We start from the raw sequence: 23844 nt of genomic DNA on the forward strand, positions 1-23844 counted from the left end.
GGAGGGTTATTGTTTGTGCTTAATCCTACTGAAATGCCCCAGGGCATCACGGGAATGGCCTGGTAGAGAAGGAAAACAAACTTCAGCTTTCTAAATCTAAGACTATTGATCTAACCATAGGACTACCCATTACTAGATGTCTGTAGTGGTGACTATGTGGAAGTTTTCCAGGCAGGTTTAACAGTCTGCCATCCTTTAATATACAGGAACTATCCACAAGAATGTTCATTCCTCACTGTGGGAAGCCACCTCCTTGTTCCACGTCCGTTTTGGGGACTTGTGCTCCAGGAGGCATTTAACCCTTGTGTAATGGGAATAGGAGACATTTCCACCCCAGGAGACAAGGTATTCCCGTCAGGGGCCTCGAAGGGAATAGGCACAGGAAATACATCCTTCTAACATTACTTTCTTTTGCTCGTAGGAGAAGCAGGATGACTGAGGCCATCATAAGTATTCAATTATTGTAATTTTAAGCTGCAGATGCACTGGGGTCAAACTGTAAATGCTCTTCCTCCATTAAAGGATGAGGTACAATTTCATAGGCCTTCAGGAAATGTAAAGAAGATCCCCCTTCTACAGAGCACGATTGCTCAGCAACCCAAAACTATAAACATCTAATTTTTTATTTTACCAAGCACAATTACCAATTAATCAGCTGTTAGGGAAATCTATGTAAAAAAAAATATTGGCAGAGGAAACTTTAGCCTGCCCAGTAGATGGCTGCTTTTATCAGTGAAAAATGCTAAGAAATCAGAAAATAAATTCTAAAATTAGTTAATCAGCATAAACAAAGTTTCAGTTATTCTTGTAATTGGGGATGGTTAGATTATTCTGTACACACTGGGAAAAAATAATTCACAGAAATACAGAATCTTTAAGTCCCAGACTATCATGTTTATTTAAAAAGTATTTATGTTTTCATACAAGCATTCCTCACCAGATCTAATTAGACTAAATTACTTCTGTTGGTATTTCACCCTTCCAAGAATAGTCTGCATAGCTGATTTTTAAAATGATCTTTACCCCATAAAGTCCTATTATCATGTACACAGTGTGAGCAGAGGTAAAGCATATCAAGAAAAACACATCCGGTGTTTGACTTCAAGAGATTGTAATGCTTCTGGTATAAAAATCACTCAGAGAGAATCCTACTGAAGTATTTGACCTAAATGTCAGCAAGTCTACTTTCTGGCAATACTCAAAGAGAGCACAAGTGTTGTTTTCGCCCACATGTCAGCACTCCTGAGCCTCTCTTGTGGGTGTAGCCTTTTTGGTATGTAATAAAGACACAATTACAATAAATATTCCCTCTTTGCTGACTGAAAAGACAAACTCCTTGACTTAGAAGGCTATACCGCTAGATCAAGGGTGCAGACAGATCAGATTCCAATAAGCTTGTACTGCTATCAGCTCATTCCCAGAACAGCTCTGCAGAGAAATAATAGAGTGCTATTGCTCTATTGCTATAACTCCATAGAGTTTTACTTTTCTTTGTTCTGCCTCTCATAACAGAAATGGATGAAAGGCCAGATATGTGATATGCTTTCAAAGGAAAGGATATGGTGATATGTTTTCAATGGAGTTTATTTGCGTCAATATGGTTTCTTCATGATTTGTGGTTCCAGTACCTTAATAATATGACAGAAGACAGGGAGCGAGAGACTGGATTATCCTTCTCTTAAACCTGTTGGGGTTTTCTTGTTTATGACACATCATAACTACAACCAGAGCCTAGGTCATGTTGACCTGAAACTTAAGCAGTAGAAGTACTCTTCTGATCCCATTAGAAACACTCTCTGGTGAGTCTCCTTTTCCATTTTGGCTGCAATAAAGAAATCCAAACTCTTTTCACACATCTAATTCAGAAATTTCAGATAAAGTTTGACCTCAGACTCTTCAGAGTTCTGTGAGTCTGAGGTGTTTTATTCAGAATCTATTTATCTCCAATAACTGTAAGCAGGTGTCCTACAATGAACAAACAGCTCATTGTAGTGCTTCAGCATCACTCCGTATCTCTCTAACAACATAACTGTATTTTTAGGTCCTAAATCAATGCAGAATCTGAGCTCCTCAATTCCAGAATGATACCACTTATCTCCCTGGAGGAAAAGCTCAGATAGGACGGAAAATTCTTTGTGTTCTTTAAACAGGCAGAGCACTTTGAAACAGTAACTTGGAGTCAAATTCTTGTTAGTACTAAGATTTTTGTCTGAGTTATGGCAGCATATGACTGCTTGATTCACACCACATTAACCATTAGTTATACTGACTGCAGATGGGTTTTACTGCTGTTTGTAGAAGACAATTATTACTGACTGTTTAATAAACACATTTAGAATATTTCCCTCATTCCATACACTTATCTGTCTGCTCTTCCCAAATATAACAAAATCCCATTTCAAATTGATGTTCCCTGAAGCTCTGGAATATATTTAGAACCCAAGGCAACTGGTGGAAAAACAAATGCAAGTCTTTTGTGTAATGCGCTGGGGTATGTAGTGCATTTCCATAGATGGAACACTAAAAGTGCAACTGCAGCGACTTAATACTTTTATAAAATTTCCTAAAAAAGCAGCATTGAAACCTGAGTATAATTTAAGTGTCCTTTCTTAAAAATTCAAACCCCAGTAAACCAAGTAGGGATTTTCCTTTCACTCATCTTAATGCAAATTAAGAGCTGCTGCACTGAACCAAGGAAATTATAGCAATTAAAAAGTTTAGGGAAAGGAAACTTTGACCATTCTGCACACTATCCACATTAAAAAGGAATGTATTCTTATGTCTGTCCAGTGCCTGATGGCTTTGGGATGGCAATACAGAAAAAATAAAACTAAAATAGCTTGAGAAGCACCTACCATACAACTCTTTCACAGTCTATTAAGAGGAGAACAACCTCATCTTCTACAGGCTCTAAATTCAGCAATTGTCCTTGCATTCAGCTGGATAATTTTCAAGTCATTAATTCAGTCAAATTCACTATTATTTCATACCCTCAGTGAGAAAAAATTCCTGTCTGCTGATTGTTATTTCTTTTATTTTTTTTCTCCAGATTTCTTGCAGCCAAAGCTGCTGCAATCCTCCTTAAAGGCAAAGCTATCATCTGTTGAATTTCATCCGAACTTTTAAAATTGTTTTGATATTCTTAAGGGGAACCTATAGGCGACTGCTGCTAACTGAATCACTCTCTACTACTTGTGCAGCAGACAGACAAAGGCAGATAAAATGATTTCTGAGGATAAGGAATTTAAAAGAAATCCCTGTATTTCTAATGATGTTCTGTTTAACCATTTTCTGAATTTTAACAGCAAGCAACAATATAAATGAAAGTAAACTAGAAAAACCTTTAAAAATACACAATCCTGAAGGTATCAAGAAAATAAAAGACGATTACATTAACACAGCAGCTATAATAAAATCATACTTATTGGCCTATGTAAAAAGGCAACATATTCAGATATTGAAATAAATTCTCAGGCATTTGCTGAATGAGATCAGATTTACGTGAAAGAACAGCTATTTGTCACAAAACCAGCAAAACTGGCCTGGCTGCCAGGCTTCATTTCTGTTGTACATGGAAGTTTATAACCTGTGCTGAATGCCTATGGTTACTGCACTTTCATCAGGAGATGTTGCGAGCTGTGGACTTCAAACCGACCCATCATCTTCTAGCAGTAACAACTAGATCTGGCTGGATAGTAAGCCCAACACAGAAATTGATATGAAGTGTGTAAGTATTAATTCATATTTTGTTTTTCTTACTGATATTCTAATTAATTATTAAAGTATAAGTAAATGATTAAATTTCCAGAGACTTAACAAGAAAATTCAGGTCCAGTTCAGTTTTGCTGAAAGATCTGCTGAAGTTCACGAGACTTTGAAGATGAATCCACATGCAAATATCAGTGATGAAGGAAGAATTCTGATCTTTACTCCTGGAACATCTCATGATTCTGACTTGAAACCAGGGTAAAGAGTGATGACTAATTGCACTTTAGTTGGGGATAACTTTAGCCAGAATGAAACCCATGTGAATCAGATTTGAAGAAGTGTCGTGGACTGAAATTGTGCCGTTCCTCATAACTCTAGTAGAAGCTTTAGGAACCTAGTTCTGACCATGTTAATGCCAGCGTAGCTCATCCTTTTTTCTGTAAAGAAGGGCAGGTGTGAAATCAGGACCAGACACTAGAGTGCTAAACAACAACAATATATAGTATTAAAATCTAGGTTATTTAATAATGTGATAAATTTGCTATTAAATTAATAATAAGTGGATGTCATAAAAATCTGTCTGTAATGTCATGTCTGAATGAGACCTCAGGGGAGAATAACTCCGAGAGTAAATTTACTTTCCAGGGCATCTCTCAGGACATTACATTCACAGCTTCTCCCTGCAGCAAAGCCTTGTGGCAATAGCTCTCCATGGATGTGGCAATGCTCTGGCTGCCAGTGTAGCAAGGACAGAATCACTTTCAATGCTTATACTGAAAGGATGATTGCATTTTGAACCTGCAAATCATGTTAGAAACACTGCTTCTACCACGTTTCCTGCAGTACTACTGAAAAGGTTTTTGATTCTGTTTAGTCTCAGTTAATCTGTTTTCAAGATGAGTTCACATAGATATCCGTTTCCTTGTACAGAAATACTTGAAGAAACCACAGACGTTTTTCAAATCTAAACTTTACTTCTTGTACAAGAACAGTTCCTGAGGTATTCTCAGCAACACGGATCTTGATAGACAAACAAAATCCGACTGGCTGGGTACAGAGGGGAACAGCTGAAAGGACTGAACTGTGGCTTTGTATCTTGAACCATCTGCAAGAAAGTGGCAAAATACTGCTTGATGGCCATTAGGCTGGGCTTCCATTTTGTGATTGATAACCTATGATCCTTATCCGTAGAAATTGTCTTACAGTCTCTGCAGAAAGGAGTAATTACAACAGTCAGTCACTGCAACCTCTACCTGGATTCTAAAATGTCTCAAGGACATCAAGAAGAGAAAGCACGTCTGCAAAGATAGTGCTTTTTAAAAGGGAAAATTACAGACCTTTTTGGCTCCCAGAAAGAAAGGAATATTGATACTTCTTGGAAATGGAGAGGACACATCATTATCAGCACACCAAGGTAAAAACTATTTCAACCTGGCATAACTAAAATCTAAGTGCTTAGAAATATGAGGTTACCAAAAAAATCTTTGTATTCTGTCAAGCAGCTGCTTCTGTCCTAGTTTTTCACAAAGCTTTCAGGTGCTGCCCACTATGTCAGGAACCTTTTGAACAACTAGGAGGAAGATGTGGGAGCAGAAATAGCAACACACTTATCGCCTTCTCTGTAAGCAGTGGTTTGTATAACAGTAGGTATTACGTGGTGCTAGCAGGTGTATTGATAATTATAGCAGCACAATATATTGGGTGAAGGAATGGGGTTGCCTGCAAGGTCAATTGAAAAGCATAAGAAAAAGAAATGGAATTTATGGAAAGTAGGTGAATGTTTCATTATCTTAATTCCTATTTAGTAAGGAACATCTGGCAAACTCCACCAGACAGCTCTGTTTGTTAGTCTTCTTTTATTTGCTACATTTGTAGATAAAGCAATTAGAGTAAGTACTTGTAAGAAAAGCATGACCCACAATCAGAGTCTTCACAAGACATGAAGTTGGAGACATGGCAGAATGCAGATGTACACACACACACACACACATAGATAGACACGCACAGATATGCTAATCTCTGAAATCTTACTACATTTGCTCTGAATATGAGGCACATTCAGAGACGATCAAATCCCACCTGGCAAGGCTGGTGTGTGAAAGGGACAGAGACAGGGCAAGCAGTGCAAGTCCCACACTTGCACGTCAGCCTGCTGGGGCCGGTACCCCCACGCCGAGCTGGGTTCCCTTGGGCAGCAGCTTCGAGGGACAGAGACAGGGCAAGCAGTGCAAGCCCCGCACTTGCACGTCATCCTGCTGGGGCCGGTACCCCCACACCGAGCTGGGTTCCCTTGGGCAGCAGCTTCCCCTATTGACCAGCACCACACAACCACCACTCACAGCAAACGTAGCAAACTAGCCACATCTGAACGAGGATCTATTCAACATGATGCCATTGAGGCCTGGGAGGACCTGATATTTCTGTTTCAGGACTTTGTTCCCTGTTACAAGAATGGGGTGGCAGGGAATGACCAAATGGAGTTGCTGAGGAGCTCCCTACGAACCCCATGTCTGGTAAACAAGTCCCTGCATCCTTCCCGTGCTCACTGTAGTTAGTACAGTCATTTCTATTTCTGATGAGAAATAAAAGGGTCAGCAAAGCCCACTGGCACTCCCTCAGCCTCATCACTTAACTTGGTTGGGCTCCCTTCTCACAGATGGACTTTCTTGTGGTGAGACAAATGATCCTCCTCATTTATCTTTATTGGAAGGCACTTCAAATGGGAATCCCCACTGCTCTTTTCAGCAGGGTTATGTCCTGTTTCAACACTGTTCTCAGCTTTGTTCCAATGCAGCTAATTTGGAGAGCCAGTGTCTTTATAACTTTTTGATACAAGATTTCAGGTAGAAAACTCTTTAATAGGGGCCAAGCAGTCTTATCTCTTTCTCTCACATTGGCCACTGTCCTAAGAGCTTCTGCTAGCTTGCGCTGTGCCAACGCGCACATTTAGATTTCCAACTTTTGACTGTATTCCCACAAGCTTTTATTTCAATGGGTTTTCTTCTCTATGTTCATGATCTAACTTACTGTCTTGTACTTTTGCAGTTGAGAACTGCATGAACTGATGGTGTTCTATTATAGCTGTTGACATGGAAACATCATAAGAAACTCTTTGTTGGATAAGACTGCTTTTTCACATAGAACAGACACAGCTTAAATGCATGTTTTGCTGACTCACTTTCAGCCATTTTAAGCCACAGACAGTTTATCTTCATTGTCACTTTTTCCCCCCTGCACTGATGGATCATGTTCTGAGTCTCTGCTTAGAAATGAGGCTGTCTGAAACTGTGACTGTCTTGGTTATAGAAATTTCAAACAAATCCTATTCCCACACGTGGCCAAGTTCTTCATCATCTTCTTCTGGCTTGGAAATTATTCTAGCTGACACCTTCCTGCTGGATGAGGCTCCGAATCAGAAAGCAGGCAGTCCCACTAGGGAACTGGAAAGCAGAATATATGTGCAATGAAAAACTATTAAAGCATCTCTTGAGAAAAGAAAAAGGTGTGCTGCTTCTTTAGAGCAGACATCACATGTCAAGCACGTTACCTGTTCTGGGACATTACTTCAATAACTTATGAAACAGAACAATGAGGAAAATGGCCAGAAGTATGTACTACTTACTCCTACTGAAGCTGTTTCAGCAGGCATTATTAATTAAGCACTGAGGACATGATTTCCTGTCTCAGCCAGTTATTTCATATCTAACAAGTTTTACTGATAATGTAAAGATAAGAGGAATTAGACAAGAATGGCTTTGATAAGGGGCTGCTTTATATTCTGAACTTTAGGCAGAGCTTGTTATCTGAGATTACTGTAGGCTGCGGTTTATTCACGCAGGGCTCCGTCCTTCGAGGTGCTCAGTACTGCATGCATTAGCTCTTAATCTTGAACACAAAGTATTCAATGATTTGCAGAGCCACAACCAGCTAGATATAAATCTGCTTTTTGTCCCTTTTTGGCACAACCGGAGAAACATTCCTTACTAAAAGGCTTGCTGGGCTGTTGGTTCACGCTGCAGCTAACGATGCATCGGACCACGTCTCAGGGAGGAATCAGTTCATACCGGGTACTTAAGACTAGCAGATCTGATAAACATGAAGATGTGAAGGAGAGAGCTGGTGTCAGAAGCAGAGATGAGACTGTTTTGACTGATGTGTTTACATGTTCAGTTTTCACTCTCCATTAACTGCTGCTTCTTTGTCTGTGAAATGTTATTAAAAATTGCAAACGAACCTCATTTTTCCTTAACTGTTCATTAGTATCAACATTGCAAAAAAAAAAATCAGATGCATAAGAAATATAGGAAGTGTTAGAAAAAACTGTAGTAGCTTGTGAGGTGGCTAACAGTTTCAAATGACTGTGTATCAAATATATCGATTTTCACAGTCCTAGGGTATAGGTGAGGCATGTTGTTATATTTACAGCATCACATTTCAGGGTGGTTTTTTAGCACCAAAATGCCATCAAACTATAAGCCTGACAGCCTTTGAATTGTGAATACTCCAAGAGTAATAATTCTCACATCCATCTTTCAGCTGAGAGTGGCAACACTGCTGTGTGTCTTACTTAAGGCACTTCAATTAAGGATCTATGAAAACTTCACGGGCATAATACAAAAAAATGTGAAAAGCTTGCAGCTTCTGATGACATCAGCGAGAGGTCACCTCAAAAAAACCCAGCCTCTCTCCAGATATTCCCTGTTCTTCAACTTTTAGTTGAATTTTTTAATTTCTCATTTAGTCTGTACTTAGCGCAGCAGGATGAGGAACACGGTACTTTTTGTAAATGCCAAAAAAATGATCCTCCAAGCACATAAACAGTCTGAGTTTCATAAGAAAACATTATATTTGTATTGCCAAAGACAAGAGTTGGTCTCATTTTACTTCTCCATTTTACAGATAATCACAGGTTCTGTGAGCCAGATACTTTTGCTCTAAACATGAATTTCAAAATAATACTGGATGCGTTGCCCATTGTATTAGGTGATTCTTGTCTTCCAGCATAACTGTCATCCTTCTCTGTTCCTCAGTGACTCTGGTCATTAATAAAGACCTGAGTGAACAGTTACTCAATTATACTGGTTCAGCTCCTGAACATCGACCTGGGGAAAAGGTCTCTCAAGCACACAGAGTGACCCTCCTTGCTTTGAAAAATAAAGATTTGCACTATTTCCTTGGTCCTGAATCTGAGCAGCTCTCACTGAAGCCAGTGAGAATACTGGTGCCAGCAGGATCTGGAGAAGACTCTATATTCAGAAAAAGAACAGCTAAAAAATAGTAATTGAATATTCAGAAACTCATACTTAACCAGGACACGTGAAACGAATAACGTCCCAAGTAGGTTTCAATTTTCCAGTCTGAAATCACATCTCAAGTGCAACAGCCCAATTCACCAGTGTAGGTTATGTGCATACCTATCTGGCCATTTCCAAATATGCCTGCTAAACGCTATCATAAAACCCAGCTTTCTGTATTATGCCATTTAGCACAGATTTTCTGAATGCATGTTTCCGTTCTGTGCTATAATTTGGACGATTCAATTGCCTAAGAATAATCCAAGGTAAATGAACAAACTGTACTAAAATTCCACTTTCCTCCACTTACCGTTCAGTAAAGAGAATTCTAATAGTTTCTATCATGCCATTAAAGTACAGGCACGGCTATGTAAGCTCTAGCTATTTCCCCATCAAAACCAAACAATAATGCCTAGGTGCCAAACTCACCCACAGTCAGTCTCCAGAAGTCTAGATTGACCTACAGTGCTCTGAAGCTGAAAGAGATGTGCAGTGTGATGCCATAGCTGGAATCATAAACTCATCCAGCTTGACGACCATGCACTGAACACGTGTGTATCCTCAATGGCTCTCAGTAGTGCTAACGAAAGTGGCAAATGAATTTAGAAGGAATCCTGGGGGATAAGAATATGGGGAACAAACCAGCCTATTTAAACAGGACTGTCAGTGTTTCAAAGCTACATTGCATGTCTTACTGAAACACACAGCAGAAGCATTCGCAGACAACAACCAGAGAGCCTGGTGTTGCAGCTTCTTCAAGATATGTATATGCACACTGTGTGTGTGTGTGTGAGAGAGAGAGAGAGGCATTCAGTGTGGGTGGGATTCAGGTCACACAACTTTAACTGTCTCTAATATAGATGTTTACATCTCAGCTGATCACCTGAGGCTCCTTGCACGCAGCTGTGAGAAATAGACATTTTTAGGGCATGATTCGCCTGAGCAATTTTAGATGTCTACTTCTGGATGAGACGAGTTGTAGTCTGAAAGTGCCAAGCGCACTCCACTGACTCAAGAGAGATACTAGGCAACTAGCTTAAGCGAAAACATTTGCAATGCATATGTGGATATAGCATATATTTAATGCTAACATATACCTATTTGGATTTTCTTTTTTTATATATACATACACATACTTATAAATATATATATATATTTTCTCTCTCCTTGCAATGAGTATGTATGACCATTTCATACCTCTCTCTCTGGTTCCCTCAGTACCTCCCTCCGAAAAGCCCTGATGAAATTATATCTTTATCACATTTCTCCTTCCAGACCTACACGGTAGAGCTTTCCATCACCCAGTCTGATGTGATCACGTGTTCAGATTTCACTACCAGGATGTCTCCAAGAATTGCATTTCTCATGTGGATTTCAGACTGCATCATAACCTGCTATGCAGCTCTCCCAGGAGAATTTTGCCCATGAAGCCTTGACCTGATGCCCACTCGTCTGTGGAGGTTCGGTGACTGTAAGAGACATTACATAAAACCAGCCCCGGATGCCAGATTCAGTCTTCACAAACTGCCTCAGCCAAACTTCAGCTGTAACTCAGCAAAGTTCCCAAGTGACAATTTCTGTGATTTGTTGAAAATCAAAGTCTCTCTAAGCGATACGGCATCATGCTGATTTCTAAGAAGTTCAGGAAATGTGTATAAAGGTGTCTAAAGCCTAATGGAGAATTCATTGTGCTGGAAATCAGAGTAAACAACCCAAAGTACCTCAACCTTGACTTCCCTTCAGCTGCTGCTAAGTTGCTATGGCAAATCTTCAGATTCTGTTCCCCATGGCTCAATAAAAAATGAACCAGAACACACTCATTTTTAACACATAATACTTTGTGTTTGTACAGCACACACCTATCAAAGCTATGAAATGCTTAGCACTAATTCCACCTAGAAGACAAAAAAGGTAGTGGACTAAGAGGCACCTGTTCGCACTGTGTACAGTTTTTATAATTAGTGCAGCATGGGCTGGAAAAAAAGATTGATCTTAAACTTCCTTATGTTATTGGGAAGAGGCTCTGCCCTTCGTTACACTTCTCCCCTGGACAGTTGGTGGAGAGGCAGCTGCAGAACCACTTCTTCTAAAATTACAGCTGGATCCAGCCCTGTTCCAGCTCTGATTTCCATACCCACCTTTACAGCCAACTGTACAATTTGCATTGTGCTGACATATTTAAAAGTAGTGCTGAAGTTGAAATTTCTGCATTGTAGTAAGCTCAGCCAGACCCTTTATACAGGGCAACAAGTAGCCATGATTAGGCGGAATGGTGTTTGGTCACCGATGGTATTGAACAGATTTTAAACAGTGAAGCGGCGATGAAAGGGCTGGGGTGTGTGTGAAGCTTTTGAGTTGTTTCTGCAGAGTGATACACCTCCACAGCGCCTGTTTGTGGCTTTGGACAATTGGAATTTTTAATTATAGACATTATTTCAGAAGCTGTCTGGTTTGAATAAAGATTAAAAGGTGCCATGGCTGTTTATTCTAAGCTTATCTAATTATTTTTCACCTGTAAATGAGACTTACAACAGACTGTAAGAAGGCAGTTCTTGAATGCCAGATGATTCCTGAAAACCTTTTCTTTGTACAACTAGTAGCAATGACTGAAGTATCTACTTTTACCCTCAGAAATATAGCAGAAGGACTTTAAGCTCAGGAGGAATCTCGTAAATCAACAGGAAAAGCCCTTCATCGTGCTTAAGGTCAGTTTCCTCCAAAGCTTGGCAATTTTATACTAAAATTTCAATGGCTGCTCGCATTCACCAAACTTTTTAAAGGACTGTACTTCTCTGATGCTTAACTCTTCAAAAGGCTGTCATGTTCCATAGCCTGTGGGTTAAATAACATGATCTGGCATTTCCTAAGAGTATCAATAGTAACCAAATGTAGCCTGAAAGATTTTACTATGGACCTGGACATAGAAGGACAAAGCAAAGCATGTATCTATTTCACGACAACCAAATACAGAATCTTACAAGAGCAGATTTTAAAACCTTGAGCCAAAAAGACAAAAAAGAAGATAGGAATTTGTATAAGAAACACTACCCCCCCATGTATGTATATAGCACAGCATTTAGTTGGTGATGGATTTGTTCACTTTCCTCATTAATCATGAGCTGATGGCTGAATTCCAATGAATTAAAAAGGATAACAGCAGAAAATTTTTTAAACTCTCATTTCAGTTATTGAATTCAATTAAAGTTCATTCACCTTCACCAACCATGAGCTGATGGCTGAATTCCAATGAATTAAAAAGGATAACAGCAGAAAATTTTTTAAACTCTCATTTCAGTTATTGAATTCAAGTTAAGTTCATTCACCTTCACCAACAGATAAATTATAAATAATAATATTTGCTATATTTCATATCTATTCTCTCACTTTCTGCTTTTCTTCCTGTATTTTTTTTCCTCGACAGAGAGATTTAGTGACAAAGAGGATGTGGGCCCCCAAAAGAGTTAACAGCGTTTCCTACTGCTCCGTCCTCCCCTGACATCTCATACTTTGCCTTTAGTGTTGTGGACTTTCTGATAACATCCCAAACAGAGATATAGGGTCTGTGATACAAAAGGAACAGGTAGTGCTGAAAAAAAAAATTCAGGAAATTCCTGGGAAATATTCCAGGAGGCATCAGAAAGACAGACTGGGATAAAGAAAGTAAAAAATACTAAAAATCAGAAACACAAGAATATGCACAGATAAAAGATCATGTCAGAATTACACAATTTCTTCTGAACAAATCATTCTTGATCATTTTCCTGTGGTTGTATACATTGCTTAAGTGTGACTTTTAATTGCTTTCAGCCAATTACTTCTAGTCCTACATTCAACCCATTATCCCCATGTTAAATTTTACCTCACTTCATTTCATATAACTTCTTTTACATATCTCAATTAAAAATGCTATGCTATTTTAGTAGGGACTGGATGGGGAAATCACAGACTGTAAGGTAAAGAAGAAAACCCTGCATCCAACGAACACCACATCCACTGGCAAATCTGTTTACAGAGCTTTGCTTTTTCTCACTCTCTTTTCTGTTGGCTTTTCTATGAGCAGATAATGCCACTTATTTTCAATTATTACAACCTATATGGACCTTAATTTATTTCCTTGCGCAACATAGTTATTTACTTTGATTAAGCTCTCTGGCTAAAAAATAACTATGCTTGTACTCAGTGAAGGACAGCAAAATCACTACATCCCGAAGACAGGAAAACAGCAAACTTGAATCATAAACTTGGCATTACAGCTACAGATTTGCAACATACGGTAATTTGCCTCTAGTTGTCTTGCACATGCTGACCAAAATAATCCATTGAAACAGAAATGTCCTGAGTTGTAAGAATACAAAAAAAAAAGCTAAATCCCAGACTTCTTACATGGGTCCCTGGCTGTAAAGAGTTTATCAATAAAGTGAAAATTTCAGTCTCTGAAAACAAGCACATTTCTGAGCCCACATTTATTTTTTCCTTAGTGTTTAACATAGACATAAGCTACCTTTGTAATTAGTGTATATGATTTGAACTAACAGTGCCTAGCACAATGCTGCAGGCACTGCTGCACTACAAACACATTATAATAATATGTAAAATACAGACCCTCTCAGACTTCTCAGAGTTGGACACAGCCAAATGTGTGGGTTTGACTGCAAAAAAATTATGCTAACAGAAGTGACTGAGGCTTTTGAGGTTATCTCCTTGAGAGGTTTGGGGCATTTTTTGGAACGACTCTAGAATAAAAGAACAGTTTTTGCATTTACGGTTTGGGAAGTGATATTTAGATATGCAGCTAAGACATCAAAGACTCCTGCCGTGAAGCACCAGGGCATATCAGTTTAGTGAGACAGACCACATCCAGAATTCATGAACTAGCAGAAAATCAGGCTCATCAGTGCACACAGAGCAATACCGTATAGAAGAACTAGGCTAGTCCAGACGCAGCACAGATATATTAGCTTGGCTCAGTGGGCAAGCTAATAAGCTCAGTTCTCAGCAGGGGTAACTGAGCTTTGCCGCAGCTCAAACCAGTCAGTTGTTCAGGACCCTGTCTTAGCCCTTTGTGTGTACACCTGAATCGACTTGCGGTTGCTGGCTTGGACTTCTTGCACCATTGTTCCCCACATTTTGGGTTCCTGGCTTACCTCAAGCAAAGTAGACTTGGATCTATCCCTGCATGTCCAATGACTGTAGCTTTTCATAAAATGCAAATTCAGGGAGCTGACCAAAGCTCTTGACAACAAAGTCACTCTGTGTTTGGTCTGGAAAAAACCTACTGCAGGTGGAATTGCTCCAGAAGTAAACACAAAGCCCGAGAGGTCAGAGAAGGTTAGAGATGCATCGAAAATCATGACACTTCCAACCTGACCTTGCCCAACAGCAAGATCACTGGTAACAGTGATCCATACCCTTTCAGTCCTTGCTCTTTCTGGCAGCAGTACTAATTAGTGCTTCATGTGGTTGCTAGAATAAGACCATCCATGCTAACATTTAAGTTTTTCCTTCCTTCTCTGCTACCTTACCCCTTCATGCTGAGGGCATAATGACAAAATGTAGAATTTATCCTTAATTGGATCTCTGCAATGTTATCACCTGAATTAGCTCCCCCATGAATAATTATCACTGCCTGGAGGCTGACAAATTGCTTCCCTCTACTTCATGATTGTCAGGGATTTCAAATTATATGCTGAGCATGGGGGGAAAAATGAAAAGCCTAGAGAAGCATAATTATTAAGATTATTAAAATATTTGGCATGGAGTCCCATAGTCTCCCCGAGTCCCAAAAGGCATGAGTGACAGCAAGAACTTTGCTAGGGGCAATTGGGCAACATCCAGCCTTTCACACAGTGATGACTACGGCAATAGACTTGCACAGTCAAAGCAAAACTATAACCACTGCTACCGCCTGGCTCACAGTTAGGCAGTTCCTATCTTATTCACTACCCCATTTAAGCTATGTACATCATCTTGTTTAGCATCTCATCTGCATATTTGATCTTGCTAGGTGGATGGTAAATTCTTTGTAGCGTAGACTGATAGAAGGGTAAACATATGCAAGGGGATAGCAGCAGATTGTCATGCATTTAGAATAGCATGTAATAGTCCTTGCTTTGTAAGAACAAGTTCTTGGGGAAAAAGTGCTCTTTATGAGAACAATCATTCCATGTCTGGGCAAGACCTCACACAGAAACGCAATGCATCACTACACCACAATATCCATCTCAGATATCGAAAGAGCTGACAACTGGTAAGAAATCTTCATCTGATAAAACCGAATCACAATAAAAGTATAATGCTCTTTGAAAATGGCTTGAAATGATCCGATTAAGCAATAGGGCTTTATCCAATTTTCACACTAATGATACTGTGCTTGTAAGATTGATGCATTTCTCAGTTCAATTCAATGCAGTTCCTCAAACTTCTTTCCCACCTTGCTGAACCCACAACACACAAGTCAGGCGTAGACAAGGTAGCTGCCGACATATTCCCAGGAGAAAGCTCTTCCTGCTTACCTGACATACAGTGACCTCTTCTGATTAGTCCTCAGGGAGCCGGACCCAGAACTCATGCTGTGATTCATCATCTGCTCACGCAGGTCATGGATTTTTGCCTCAAACCGAGCGTACTCTAAGGAGATAAAAAAACCAGAGAATAAAGATATTTTAGTTTTCTTGACCTATATAATCATTAGGTCTGCTAAATGCAAATTAATATTAAATTAATGAGTGTAAGGCACGTCCTGAAAATTGAGGTCTAATAGAATCTCGCGTTAATATATTATCTTAGGTAAATATATGCCCTCTTTATTGTGGTACCTGAACATTTCAGCACTGACTATGTGAAAAGTCAAATAGCTAGACCCTCTCTCCTGCACTCTCAGGAAAGGAAAGGAGGTTTAAAATGTGTTACCAAATATCTTTCAGTCTGCAAAAAGGATGTTGAAAGCAGTTTCCCACTATATCATTCCTCCTTCCAAACAATGAGATACCTTGTTAGGGGCAGTGGGATGACGCACTGAAGTTACTAATGAGTCAAGCATTTAGTGTGAAATCCCACCAAACTGAAGGAGATATATAAAAGTCTAATTATCCCTGAAGCAGCTGTGAAATTGTTGTATGAGCAATAAGCCACCTTATTTACCCAGCCCACTGAGGACTGGGCTCTGTTTCTTTTAAATAGGTAGAGCCATAGCTCGGTCTTAGGGTGGGTGATCCTAGAAACTCCAGACCTGTTTAAGCTGCATAAGAATGGCAAAACCCCACCTCCCACACCTTGTTCTCCTCCATAGCTCTGCTGTAGCTTTGTAAAACGTTGTGACCTGCTGACCAGCAACATGGGACCAGCGTTGGGGCAAGGATTCAGCTAGAGGTGTATCATTTGGTGAGGCTCCTCTCTGAAAGGACACATCCCTTGTGCAGCCTGGTCAATGGGCCCTCCTGCTGGCACGTTCCCCTTGCTCATTGTGTGACCTAACGGGCTGAGTTTGGTTTGCAAGAGGAAAAGTTGAAGTTTGGGAGACAAGCTCTAGTTCCTTGACACTGACAACCTAAAGGCAATGCTCCAGCAACACAGGGAGTCATAATTCAGCCTAAACCTGGGAAATCTACCAATGCGAGCTAGAAGACTAATTTGAGGGGGTGTACAAAGTCCATTTCAATGAGTCAGCGACACTTTGAAGAGTAAGACGTTGCAGACTGATGCCAGCAAAGAGAAGATGTTTCCTGCACCTCAATGTTTTCCTTCACTGCCTGCTTCAAAAGGAGGGTCTACATTTCCCCACAGCAAGTCTGGAGCAGAAGTGAAAACAGCACACAAGGTTTCCTCCCTTAGAGGATGGAGGTACATCCCACCAGATCACACCACCTCTCAGTTTAAGCAAATAAATCCTTACTGTGCATTTATAACCTATTGGTCTGCTCCCTGTTTGTTGCTGTTTGAGCTATGTGAGAATGCTGTAAGACAGCAATATTCTCATTTTCTCCTAGCAGAAATCTCAGCATTATTTTTGTTTTGATCATTTGCCGTTCACACTGGCTCGGTTCCCAGAATGTCTAGATGCTTTGCAACAACAACTGAGTAATTTTATTCAGTGCCCTTTAACTTTTCATTGGATAATAACATCTGACCTTTCCAAGATCCCACATTTTGCATAGACACTAGGTACCTTCAAGCTGGCTTAGCAGAGTGGTTTGATTTGGGCTTTAGTATTTGGTTTTTTCTCTCCTCCTCCTCCTCCTCCCTCTCCTTTTTTTCTCTCCTCCTCCTCCTCCTTCTTCTTCCTTGATGCATTTTTGCATTTTAACTCCCTTTCCATTGAGCTTCTTTGGCATCACCTACTGAGTTTGTTAAGTGGCAGTGGCTACTTTGCCAATCAGCTGGGAATCACTGCTGTGGTATAAGACTCTTCAGTCTTCCCACATACCTATGACTTCACTGACTGTAGCTGAAATTCTGTATGTCAGGAGAAGAGACACTCCTACATGCAGACTGTATTTCAGATTTATTTTGTAGCTTGTTTCTTGCTCATTTCTTTCACCTAGAGTACATCTTTAAACTTCTCAGTGACTTAAAAGCCCAAATCCTCAGCGGAACTAAGGCTCCTACAAACCCGTGTTGTTTTTTAAAGTGGAGTTTAGTTTTGAAGTGTTTATCCCAGTGTGGGATTTAAGTTTGCTCTATTGGAGTCATATTTGTTCTATTCCCCCGCTCTAGAATTTATTTAGTAAATAATCATCTTCTGAGCAAGGCTTTGCTTAACTTATAGTTCGTTATAATAAATTTAACATTTCTTCTTGGCAAATAGGAAAGGTGATCTTAAAAACAAAAAGCTTGCATTTCTCTTCCTCATACAGTGTCAGTCCTCTGCATACAGACAGAATACAATTTTAAGGGTTGTTACTAGTTCTCTTTCATGTGTGGTGGATACACTGAAGAAGACAGTAAACATACAGTGTAATTCAGCTTCTTTGATGTTTTACATCTGGGCGAGGCCAAAGATATGAATGATTTACATCAGAGCAGCTGTAATGGCAGCTTTCCCTTTAATAAGCAACCATATCCCAGGCAGACTCTGTATGTGAGGTGTGGGAGTAACTCCCAGATTTAGACACCAATCTGGAGAGTGAGAAGAGAGGATTGAAAATCTGACTCTCTCTAGCACAGCATCCAGCTATTTGCAACTTGAACACCAGCTCATGAGATACTCGAATGACTACAGCTTGGTCAGATGATGATATTATAGCTTGTGTTCTGACTTCAGAGCACACTTGTAATTTAACTGATTTTAACTGACTGTAAATGTATTCTGAATTTAATCATCTCTCTCTTTTGGGAAGACATTTTGAAACCACAACACATCTTAAAAATTGTCTAATAAGCGTGTGATGGAAGTTCAGGGCTCAAGCTCCTGCTCCCTGCTTGATATTAAAAAATACTGGCGTACTAATGATAGTTCTGTTACTTCATGTTCTTGAGATGTTTTTCCTTTGGATTGAAATACATAGATAATTTGAAAATAACCAAATTTATGGGCCTATATTTTCCCACAGTACCTTCTTCATATTTATGCATCAAAAAATACTGAAATGTACACCTGTCCCTTCCTCCTGACAAATGCCTGGATCAAAAATTGCAAGGCCATCAGTGCAGGTAGTATTTAACCCAGCTCAGATCAGCTTCTTTAATCTCAGTCCTTCTAGTTCTCCTACTGATGCCTAGATACTACAGTGACGGCTGCATTTGAAATGTGAACAGAAAAAGAAAGTGATGCTCCATTTCTGCCATCAGAACTGCTACGGTAGTCCTACCCACTGGGAAAACGTCCTTTTTTCTTAACACTTCTTTATATATGAGGTCATTCCAGAGGAGCTGTTTCCTAATAGCTTTACATTTGCTAGGTGTGAATAAGTGGCAGTGCTAAAGTCCAGAAAAACCCTTCATGCTTCCTTCAAATTCAGCACTGAATCTAACTAACACAGTTACAAGGCTCCTACACAATTAAAAGGACGCTGAGGTTGTGACATGCTGACAAGAAATACAGTTAAAGCTGATTCACTGATTTCATGCCCTTTAAAGAAAGGGAGAACAAAGAACATATTGCTGCTGAAGTGCATCATTAGTGAAATTTGCCAAATTTTACTTACCAAAATCCATCTGCAAAGGTCCTACCCGTTGCCTGATTCACTAATGATCTAACAAACTAACTCTGGTAGCTTAAGAAACTGATAAAATTATGCATTAGACTAAAAGGGCAAATGGGTGAGCAAACCGTAACCTATATTGTTGCTGGGGTCAGCCCAGATGATATAATGGTTTGTGCTGGTCTGTGGCTCTGGAAATGCTGTAAGAAACAGGGCAGATGAGATGGAGGGAGACGTTTGTTCATTCTCCGCCTTAGAGCTGGCTCAGGGCTCACAGCAGTGTAGGTAGACCTGCATTTAGCCATCCCAAGGGTACAAATACAACTTGCTAGCCCTGGAGATGTGGAGCTAGTGCCGTTGGGTGTGGGAGAGGAGATTGCTGCTGCGAGGAATGGCCTGGCTACAGGGACAGCGAGACCATTTTCAGGGCTCTGGCACTGCCATGTTGGGCTCTGCGTGGGCTGCCAGCCCCAGCAGTGCTGTCCCAAGCAAGTGCCCATTTTTCCAGGGGTCTATTTTCTAAAGCTGGCTTCGCTCAACTCTCTAGGCAGTCAGGAGAGAGAGAAGAGTCAGATTGAATTGCTACAGTGTGAATTGTCCCCAAGCCCAACCAAGGCCAAAACTGAGTGTATTTATCAAATACAGACACCAGTTTGAACAACTGACATTTGCCTGCTTCATACAGGACTCGTTAGCCTGAATATGTGGACAGAGAGCTGCTGTTTTTCCTTTTACCTCGTTCCAACAGCTTGCCAAGTGCTATATCTGGGACTCACACATATTCTCACCTTCGAATATCAATGCAATCGTTTGCCTTTCCAAAGCACTTGCACATGTTGAAAAGACTGGATAGACCTTTGGGAGTAATCCTCAAACACCTTGAACTTTCTCCTTAGTTCACATACTGAGAAATCAAAGCAAGGTAAATGGCCAGCCCCATTAAAAAACCATCCCAAACCCCAAACTCTAACAGTAATGCACTTAAACTGAAACTTCAAGTTTAGCTGGCCAAGATCAAAACTATGATCTACAAAATCCTGCGTAATCCTTCACTTTTAAGTTTATAATAAAGATTATAGCTTTGATTGAATTTAGAGAACATGAAAACAAAAAAGCCCTGATCCTACAAGTATAGTTAAGCAACTGAAATACTGACATATTATACAACAGTGAAAATAATAGCTCAGCATCACAGTCCAAATCTTCATCAGTTTGAATTCTTTTAGTGCTGGCACCTTTAGAGAGATAGCAATTCATTCTGTCAGCAGCTATCAAAATTTGCTTTCCTGTGTAATTCAGGATCATCACTGTTTGCTTCTAGATGATAACAGATTTCCTAATTGCTGCTTTTGTGCTTCTAAAATAATGCATCTCTAATCCACTTCAGCAAATGGTGAAGCAGCGATGGCTATAACACAAGTGGGAGGTTGGAAAAGACAGAATTTTATCACCTCAAAAAGGGTATGTCGAATAACTCTAGACACTATAATAAAGGAATAGCTGCCAGACCAGCTTCTCCATCAGTATCAATTTGGCATAATTTCAGTGGATCCAGGCCAGCTTAAACCTTCTGAGATTTTCTTCTGTTCTGTTTATGGGAACACAAACTGTGTGCCACTATGTCAAGTCATGAACTTATTGCCTTGGACAAGTGAGATAGCAATGTGCATGATACTATTATTATGGTAACATTACTTATGCTATTTATGTAAATCTTTTTTTCCCCCTCTACCTCCTCTTAGCAGATGTCTTGGCTGAATCGTTTAAGATTTAAAATAATAGAAGAACACATTTCTTCCTACAGTATTTCTTATTTCTGGGAAATGTCCAGTCACCACTCTTTTGCACATGGAGGTGAGAGGAAGGTGAGCAGACCAGCATCAAGACTTCAGAGGACTAGGTCTGATTCTTGCTTTTCCACAGATTTACAGTGTGAACCTGGGTGAGTGACAAAGAGTAAGTCCCAGCACCTAAGGCAGAGATATGGATGCTAGATTAACATTGTGTTTTTGGTCTTTGGCTATGCCTGCGAGATGCCTAGCATCCCACAGATCTGGAAGCCTTTGAAACTACTATAATACACATAAAAAGTGAAAGAGTGTGCAAAAAGATGTGAACTGCTAATACTTTTAGTTAGTATTTTGTGTCTTCTCTTTATGATTTTTTTTTTGTTTCAATTTTTACTAAAAGTACCCTGACTGCTGTTTTTAGACGATTAGGAGGTCAATTCTATAGCTCTCTGAGGCTGCAAGCAATTACACAGCAGGTTAATGATGGTGAGAAATCTTTGTGGTCTGTGGCAATTTCTGAAGAAACAACCAACCAACCACACTGTGGTTAGGTACAGTTCACTGTACCTTTGCTTCTTTTATCTTCCTCTGCCATGTCTGGTGTTGGCTACTGCCAGGGACAAAGTTCTGGACAAGGCTGGCTTTGGATCTCACATTTATTGCAAATGCTATGCTTTTAATAAGTCCAAAAGAGCAGTTAGATTTAACATCAGCTAAATTCATCACTTGACAGGAAAAAAAGCACACAATTCTGATGCCATCAATAGTCAATGCAATCGTGTGCATTATTTACTGGAGAAAGTGTTGCTCAAAAGGCATCGCTCCATTCATGATGCACTGAGCAACAGAACAAGTTATGCTGCTCCTTCTTATCAGTCATGTAACTCCCCTGAGCTCACTCAAAGGAAATGAAAAACACATATTTCAATACTGGGGAAGGGAACACACATTTACATTTTGTTAGTTTTTATTAGTGATGTGGTTTAACCCCAGCCGGCAACTAACCACCACCCAGCCACTTGCTCACTCCCCCCCGGTGGGATGGGGGAGAGAATTGGAAGGGTAAAAGTGAGAAAACTCGTGGGTTGAGGTCAAGACAGTTTAATAGGTAAAGCAAAAGCTGCTTGTGCAAGCAAAGCAAAACAAGGGATTCATTCACTCCTTCCCATCGGCAGGCAGGTGTTCAGCCATCTCCAGGAAAGCAGGGCTCCATCACGCGTAACGGTTACTTTGGAAGACAAACGCCATCACTCCGAATGTCCCCCCCTTCCTTCTTCTTCCCCCAGCTTTATATGCTGAGCATGACGTCATATGGTATGGAATATCCCTTGGGTCAGTTGGGGTCAGCTGTCCTGGCTGTGTCCCCTCCCAACTTCTTGTGCACCCCCAGCCTCCTCGCTGGTGGGGTGGGGTGAGGAGCAGCAAAGGCCTTGACTCTGTGTAAGCACTGCTCAGCAATAACGAAAACAACCCTGTGTTATCAACACTGTTTCTAGCACAAATCCAAAACACAGCCCCATACTAGCTACTGTGAAGAAAATTAACTCTATCCCAGCCAAAACCAGCACAATCATTTTGAATATCTGCTTGTTTTTTATTGGAATATTTTCAATACACCTTTTTAGGAACTTTCAAAAAATAATGACACAGGCATATTTACTGATTTTACTCGTTGCTTTGGCCTTTAAAACTTCAGCACAGTAGGGCCATTAATGTCTTTGTTCTTTGATATTTGTTGGTTGTCTTCCTTTACCAATATACACGTATTTACACTTGAGCCTGTCTTCTAATTAAAATTTCACCCTGTATATTTGTTCTGTAGCTGGCCTCATTGCCTAAACGTCACTAATAAATTTATTTTCATTTGCTTTATTACTGAAGATAATGCTTCTTCCATCTGTTGCGCCATTAGATACAGCCCTCATATTGTATTAGTTGTGAATATAAACACACCTAAAAAGATATCTTCCTGCCACAATATGTTTGGGAGACTAATATCGTGCTCTATTCTTAGCCACAGGGAATATAATTCCAATCCAAATTAGTCTCTGGAAGCTTTACTTTCAGAGACTTCATGCCTCATAATGAAAGAGAGATACTAAAATAAATCAAGTTATTAGTGAGTGAAAAGGACTTTGTATCCCACTGAGACGTTATTCTACCTCTTCCCTTAAAGCCCATCCTTGGCTTACGAAGCGTCAGCCTGGACTCTCTCAGCTGGGAATTTCTTGCAGCTTCTTCCAACCATTCCAACCATTCTTCCAACTGCAAGGAACTCAATAGCTTTTAAAAACAACCCTTCCTTCCCTCCCAAGATTTCGGGAAGCTTTTTCCTGCACAGAATTTTACTGTATTCTCAAAAATTTATCTCCCCCTTTATTTGAATTGATGCACCCCTGAACTAAATAAGACTGTTTGTGGCACTTTTTCAAATTCCCCGAGGCTCACACTGAGCTAACATCTTGGACAACATTGTGTGTACGCATGTCCAAGGAGGGGCAAAGCAAATAAAGAGCAGAGAGTTAGATATGAAACAACCAAATCACAACACATGGCCTGCCTTGGCAGCACAGTGTGAAATCTTGGAAAAGTTGGGCACATCACTTCACCTCAGGCATTCAACTTGCACAGCCACATTTGCCCAGCAGAGCAGCATATGTCTCATTAACCTTGATAGCTTTGTAGGAGTTGCTGTTTTGTACAGTGCAGAAATGTTTCAAGATATCTCTGGTGCTTTAGGCACAAAATGACTCTGTCAAGGTGGAAAAAAAGCTTCCCTGCATTGGAATCCTCTTTCTTCAACAAATATTTATGTGGGACATTGCAAAGAAACCAAACTTACTTTCTATTAATAGCTAAGCTAATTCATTTAGCTATTTCGTCGCTTCAGGCTAGTGGTGGAGGATCTCATTT

The 23844-nt window shown here is 40.1% G+C and overlaps 1 protein-coding gene across 4 annotated transcripts in view; it reads right to left on the reverse strand.

Moving 5' to 3' along the window:
* DLG2 (discs large MAGUK scaffold protein 2) overlaps positions 1 to 23844 on the reverse strand; it is a 1087547-nt gene that overhangs the window by 83640 nt on the left and 980063 nt on the right. For all 4 annotated transcript variants that reach the window (XM_019472611.1, XM_019472613.1, XM_019472612.1 and 1 more), the window contains one exon: positions 15515 to 15629. In XM_019472611.1, the coding sequence (XP_019328156.1) occupies positions 15515 to 15629 (115 nt within the window). The remainder of the gene's footprint in view (positions 1 to 15514; positions 15630 to 23844) is intronic.

Source organism: Aptenodytes forsteri, unplaced genomic scaffold, assembly GCF_000699145.1.
Source record: "Aptenodytes forsteri isolate BGI_AS27 unplaced genomic scaffold, ASM69914v1 Scaffold180, whole genome shotgun sequence".
Lineage (NCBI taxonomy): Eukaryota > Metazoa > Chordata > Aves > Sphenisciformes > Spheniscidae > Aptenodytes > Aptenodytes forsteri.